Raw genomic sequence first — 7,413 nt, 5'->3', positions numbered from 1 at the left:
TTTCTTATGTTTTTTGCATCTTGTAAAAATGTATTTTACGCAAACCAAAATATTACTAGGTCTTTCATCAAAATGCTCACTCTATTGAACAATAAAACACGATAAAATGATATTGATTTGATCTCCAATGCTCATGCAGGGCACTGCTGTACAGGAATTTATTTCTGGTGAACATCATCTCACACACAGTAATTCAAATTTGTCTTTGATCTTATTTGACAAACTGATGCTTACCCAGTGTAGCCTCAGCGACGTAACTATGGAAAAATTATCAGGGCTTTGGTGAATTTTTTTTCCCTATTGAACCATATTTCAATACGAAAATTGAGGTCTATCGAAGTGGTCTTCAAAGTTCATGGAGGGCACAAATGTACAGAGATTGACATGAATGTTAGTTTTTATATAGTATTTTTAAATTTGTGCTTATATTCTCTGAATGTTAGTTTTTATATAGTATTTTTAAATTTGTGCTTATATTCTCTGCTTTCATGGAAAAGAAAATAAATGAATGATAAAACATTTTACTTCTTTTAACTTTATAGTGAAACTGGATGATTTTGTTACTTTTGTGATACTAAAAGGGTTGAAGATGAAAAACATTTTCTCTTTGATTGTCTAACTTATGTTTGATTAGATCTAATTTTCAATATATTTGTCACACTACTAACCCTCTTGACCTTTTAAGTTAGGAAAACTATGTTGATCTTGGAATGTTTCTCACACATGGAAATAAAATCTTAAGGAATTATGAATAATTTCTAACCTTCTTAAGATTGAATAGAACATTTGGGTTTAGTTAATATTAATCATTGTTATCATTCTTTATTAGGTTATAATATTTTGATAATGCATTTGCATGTTTAAGCAATAATCCCAATGTTATAAAAAATGGTGCATGCATCAAATCAATTAGCCCAAAACTGTGAATAACGCTGGAACTAGAAAAATATGGAACCAAAAAACTAGTTGACCAAAAAATACATAAATATTCATATGCATCCATATGAATCCAAACCATTATACACAAATATGCAAAGTTTCTCATATATATAGCAAGGATGCATGTAACCAAAAAAGCATTGGGTGCAATTTATCTTTGAACCAAAATTACATCAACAAAGAGGCTCTATGTAATGTCCCTTCTCAATAAATTTCTTCTAGAAAAGATCAACCATTTTTTCTATTTTAGAGCTAACATATTTTTGGGGCACCAAATTAGGAAAAGTGGTTCAAATATTAAATTTGGTGGAATGTGGGTTCACCCCTCAAACATCAACAATAGACCACTCATTTGCTTAAAATGAACACTGCATCCCGATCTACCTAGGATGGCACTTGGTTGCCTCAAACTTTCCTGTAGAATATAAACCTTTATAAGTCTTTAGATGCTTATGTAAACCCTTGCAATGGATTTAGAAGTCACAAGTGAAGATTTCTCTTAAGCTAGTTGTATTGTATACCAAAAGACATACAACTCGAATAAACATTTAGAAGGTCTAGTGACCATGTATGGTAAATTTATTTTGGTAAATTTAGTTCTAGCATTTTCCTTAAATGGGGCATTGTTTTTGTTAGTGACTCTAAGTTCAAAATGTTTTATTCTAATTGAATTCTTTCGAAATTTTCCAAGAGAGTTTTTTCAACTACAGTTTATGTGTAGTTAGAATTTCTCATGCTGATCTATAGAGCTTATAAATATCTATTACATTGTCATCATAATTGTGAGAGGGAAAATAAGAACTATTTGAAAAAGGAACGACCAAGTATTTTATTGTCTTTCCACAGTCAATGAGTTATAATAACCCAACTACTTTAGTAAAACTCTGATGGATGCAACTTGGTGTCAAAAAGATGGAAATGATTTTTAAGTTATGTCCATAGTCTATCAATAACCGGAAATAAAATGACATAGCAATCTTATAAGTTTTCAAAAGAATTAGTCATGCCAAGTGCTACCACTCTTATGCATGAAGACTTGTATTATTAATTAATAATTTTTTAAGCACATTGCTTATGGATAATTCAGTTTGGAAGCATTGGTTGCAATTTTTGACATATATATCTTCATTGGGGATCATCTTTCAAGGAATTGCTAAATATTAGAGCCGTGGTGACACATGCAGTAGATTTTTGCCTTCATATTTGAGGGATGGTAGCACATGTGGTATATTTCTACCTTTGGGAGACCTCATTGGCAAGGTGACATTGAGAGGCATTGTCAGATCATGAACAAATATTTTGGAGATTTTGAGTAACACCTTAGTATTTGATGCCAGCTATTCATGGGGAGATTAATGAGTTCAACAATGTAGTAAAAGCAAAAAAACATTAAATATGTCACTTCATATGAATTTTGTAGAAAATGATGCATTTTCTTTTTCATGGATACCTTTATAACATTTAAAATATATCGAGTACAAACATCTAAGATATGAAATATAGTTGTCTTTCTTGAAACTAAAGTAGCATGATTGATCTAAACTGATCATATGCTAAATTGAAGAGAATTTATTAATGCCAACAGTGACATGAATGTTAACTTAAAGTGCTTTAATTGTGAGAATCAATTGAAAAGGGATGAATTGACGACATAATTAAAACATAAGAAACATGTAAACAAAAGTAATAATAAGAAAAAACACAGTGATACCATACAACAAGATTGATTATGGCATTCATCCCTAATGGACTGCTTCTCCAGGTCCCCTTTCAAGATGGGAATCCTCTTTATTAGGATTGAACCTGAGGAGGTCAATTACATAGAAAATTAACTAGACTAATTGTGCTTGTGTTAATCTAGTTGCATGGATCATCTTCTATGACAAATAAGGATTTCTTTTTTCTTTATGAATATGAAAACTGCACATTTGGTTATTATGTTATTCTTTATCTAAAAATTGCACGATTTTATTATTGGTGGGGAGATACATAATTGAAGAGTTTTCTATTGATGTTACAAAACCCATAATTGGGCTTGTCTTTTTTTTCTGACCTGGACAACTACAAGAGTTAGGGAAATCCCATTAGCAGCTGATGATGATACAAACAGCCCAATGTCACACTGAATGAAAAACGAAGCATGTAGGTGTAATTACAAAACCCTGTTATTATTTGAAGAAAATCTGGTATTGGATTCGAAAATGAAATTATGGTCTCTGTCCAAAGCCTTGAAATAACGAAAGAAAAAGAGATAACCGATTTATTCTTTACAGGGAGACCATCAAAATGCCTTGGATGGTTTATACTCTCCAAAGCAGAGCCAAAATAGTTCCAGGAGCTAAATCACAGATCGAGGCTTCTTTATGATCATTACAACACACTTTGCATGGTGGGCACAATATTCCCTGACGCTTCCAAAAATGCTCTACAATCACAACACAGTGCCTATTATAAAATCATGCTCCCAAAACACCTTATAATTAGAACATCAATGATCCACCATGAAAACATAAAGAACAAAAGGAGAAAACATACATATTAAAAAGCAGCTCCCCACTTGTAAAAAATCAAAAACAAAAACAGCTATCCATACACAAGAATTGCACTCTCCTAATCTAATTACACAAGGAAATCTAATTTGTCACTTTTTACTAATCTAGAAAATAATCAAATTTCTTCAAAATTTAAATGACTTGAAACCTATCATTTATGGAAATTGAACCCAGTAAAAAACATCAAATCTTATTGAACACTTTCCACCCAAAATCCCCTACCATGCACCACCAAGATCCCCTAGCTTTGCAAACAAACAATAACTTGATAGTGTTTGCAGACATGCCTTTTGAAAGTGCCATAACCATGGCTGCCAATGACCAGAAAATCTGCCCCCACCTTCTTCACTGCATCACACAGTGCATCTCTCCCATCTCCTTTTACAATCTTCTCCTCCACTTTCGCCTGCAAAACACAATGACCAGAACACCTTTAACCTTGGATGCTTTCTTCCATAGCATTTTCTTCAAATTAATCTTTCACTGCAATGATTGCATACCCTCCTTTATGTTTTTTTCTTAAGAACCCATTAAATTGATATAAAATGTATAGAAAACCCACCGGAGTCCCGCTGCAGATATCCCTCGCCTTCTGCATGACGGCCTCGGCAACATGGTCTTGATGTTTCTCCAAAGCTATTACAACTTCCGGTGTAAGTACAAAGCCTGCTCTCATCACAGTGACAAAACAATGAATAAAATAATAAGAACAACAAGAATATAACTGTAGAACCAAAAGAATCATTCCTGGCCTTAGATGACAATTTTCTGTAGCTTCCAGATGCATTTATTTATCATTCTTGGCCTTAGATGACAATTTTCTAGCTTCCAGATGCATTTAAATAAATGATTAAAGTGTTTTTGCTTGCCTTTTTTTTTTTCATTATTTTGAGTTTAGTTTCAGGTCAGTTATCTATGGAATGAAGAACTATTTACTCACAGTAGGATGTTATCATCAGAGGATTTCATTACCAGTAAAGTTGGGATAGATACTCCTAAATAGTTTAACCCCAAAAATAATTTACATCTTCGATTCTTTCCCATCAAATTTAAACCTAAAACTTAATAAGAACTAAACCCACTCTTTTACCCTTATAAATGAGGCAAGTTAACATTACATTCACCATGAAGTTACCGTAACTCTGCTTAGTGTAGAGTCTGTAAAGAGGAATTTGCAGGAGTTGACCCGGTTTAGGGTGGGGTTATTCTTATAAGAAAATATTTGATTGTTTTTCTCATTGACACCATGGCAGCCGTTTATACGAATGGGAACAGGAACATGATTGAGAACAAGGTTGAGAAGTTCGCAACAATGAAAACACTACAGAAATTGGTCACATCAAAGTTTTCATGTAGGTAGAAAACTAGAACAGATATTAAAAATGAATACAATAATCACATAAATTTCAGTAAAATAAGTAGAAAGGTTAATTAATTGAAGAGAACACTTTCCAGTAAAATGAGTAGAAATGTTAATTAACTGAATACAACACTTTAACACTTTCCCTGTTTGAAGATTGGTCCTCTATCACTCTTAGAGTTTGACTAACAAATTTTTTATTATATAATGTTTAGAAGTTAATATTACTAAATAGTTTAGTTGGTGAGCTTGGAACTGTTCACTGCAAGCACGAGATCAAAATCCCAGGGGATTCCTTTGTGGTATTATCAGCCAGGCATATTAGCAACCGAAAAAATGAAACTAACACCTTAACATGGATAAGATAAAAATCCTATGATAAATCATAGTCAAGGTATAAACCCTAACAAGTATTTAAATGAATTGAACCAGGTTGGCTTTGATCCTCTTTCTCTCTAGCGTCAGCCAAGAGGTGCTTAAATAAATCAACCAAACCCTCGCTACATTAAGCAACGAGGCACTTTGAAAGCCAGCAGTTGCCCGCGCCACAACCACAGAAGAAAGTGAAATTGCAGAAAGGGGCAAACCGGCACAAGCAGAATCTAGGTAAAGCTAGAAATACAAAAGAATTACTCTGTTCACAAACACAATCATAAAATAACTAAATAATTAGAACAATTCCTTACATACCAAGACCTCCGAGTCCTTCATAAGCTCCGAGAAGGCGCTTGGAATGGCACAAGATGAGAGTGTCGGTGGAATCAAGATGTAGATAATCAACAGCCCACTTTAAAGCATACATGCTCTCTTCGCTTTCGTCCACTGCAACTAATATCCTTCTTCCACTCGCGTCTTCCATTCTGTAATCGATTAGATTTCAATCCGCTACTTCTTCTGATTCACCCGTCTTCGATCAGCAATAACAATACCAGTAATGTAGCTGGTGTGTCTGATTCACCCGTCTTCGATCAGCAATAACAATACCAGTAATGTAGCTGGTGTGGCGTTTTCAGAGTCCGAGGTTCATCCGAATTGTACCTGGTGGCGAGCTGCAGAGTTTGGCAAGCTGCAGAGTTTAGGAATTGCAGAGCGGGAGGCGCCGATGTCAGGATTGCCGGCCCCCATCTGATATTTTGTCAGGGGATGTCAGGATTGTCAGGGGAGGGTGGCTCAGAAGGAGGGTGGCCCAGCTAGTGAGGGTGGCTGAGGGCGGAGGGATTGCCGGTGGCCGGACGATTTTCCTAACGGAAAACGATTTTCCTAACAGAAAACGATTTTCCGATGAGTGATAGAAAACAGGCCATTCTACCACCTAGGTAGACTACTCCTTACAAGGTATGCCTAGGACCGCCACCCTGACAGCCACGCACAGCGATTGACACAAGAAGATGTTCCCTATACCCGAGTCAGACCCATTCCCCAGGCACCCCACAATTACAATTACTCCATCCGAGACGCAGTTGAAGCTTCTGACAAAGGGTGCCTGCTGGTGGCCGGGCATCATCACCCAAGCTATGAGCACCAATTCTGAGCTTTTCTTTATATATTTTCCTCACAATCATATACAGAAAATGTATCATTACTCCAAATTAATATCTGCTCAAGAATGGCTCAAAGGAAAATGGTACCCACTACCCTCACAGGTAACATATTTACTGTATTTTTATTATGCTTTTGGGCCTTCATGTAAAAATTTTGCGATTTGGTCACTGCTATATTGGAGATTTAGTCTATTGCTTATCATCAATGCCAATAGAGTTAAGGCCTTCCATAAGCGTATGTAGATGTGAATTAAGGGCTTTTTTGAAAAGAAGTTTTCTTCCCATAGCAATTAGTATGTCTAAGTTGATTATTACTAGTTTATTATGCATTTAGCACATGTAGTTGTATTTAATTAAGCCTAGGCCTTCAAAATTTCAAATTCATAGTTAAAATGACATATATTCATTTTCGAGAGTTTTTAGATAATTTTGAAATCCTTAACATTAAGGTACCTTTTCTTTCTAGTTGATACAAGGCATTAATAGATACAAGAAGTAGGTACTTGCTATATTGCCAATCATTATATATTTAGCATATGCATTACTTCCAACATAGCAATCATCATATATTTAACATATGCATTACTTCCAACATTGCCAATTAAGGTTGGTTGTGCTGCCCTATATTATCAGTGTTTTCTATTTCCAGTTTAAGCTGAGACTCTACAAAATAATTAATATGAGTTGTACATTATTTTTGTACATTATGCTCTATTTTAATCCATCCACATAAATGGGCAGCTAATTGATAAATGGGGTTGTTTTTACTTACAACATTATAAATGGTTGTATACTTGACATAGGCTTTGATCCCAACATGTCCAAGTAAGATTGACGGTAGATTTTTAAATTATAATTTCTTTTTATTTAGTGCTAGGGTTTTAGGATATGGCATAGATCTACTTCTACATTCTCCCTGTAGATTAGTTTTTTCTTGCAAATCCTTTACACGTATGAACTATGAACATCTTAAACCAGTAGGATTGCTTATACCTATTATAGTGCAAGTTTTTGTATACGC

At 34.6% G+C, this 7,413-nt stretch overlaps 1 protein-coding gene across 1 annotated transcript; it reads right to left on the bottom strand.

Annotated features, from left to right (window-relative positions):
- Positions 1 to 3,141: 3,141 nt before the first annotated feature.
- LOC149267402 (universal stress protein PHOS32-like) lies at positions 3,142 to 5,981 on the bottom strand. Its single transcript, XM_089398700.1, has 4 exons — positions 5,542 to 5,981; positions 4,054 to 4,157; positions 3,779 to 3,897; positions 3,142 to 3,364 (listed from the first exon to the last, which is right to left on the bottom strand). The coding sequence occupies exons 1-4, from the start codon at positions 5,708 to 5,710 to the stop codon at positions 3,310 to 3,312; spliced, it is 447 nt and encodes a 148-aa protein (XP_089254826.1). The 5' UTR covers positions 5,711 to 5,981; the 3' UTR covers positions 3,142 to 3,309.
- Between the last annotated feature and the right edge of the window lie 1,432 nt (positions 5,982 to 7,413).

Source organism: Pinus tabuliformis, chromosome 6, assembly GCF_031772625.1.
Source record: "Pinus tabuliformis cultivar Carrire ecotype Pingquan chromosome 6, CPIR1, whole genome shotgun sequence".
Taxonomy (NCBI): domain Eukaryota; kingdom Viridiplantae; phylum Streptophyta; class Pinopsida; order Pinales; family Pinaceae; genus Pinus; species Pinus tabuliformis.
Note: the sequence above shows the minus strand (reverse complement) of the source record. Positions and strands in the feature narration are given on the sequence as shown.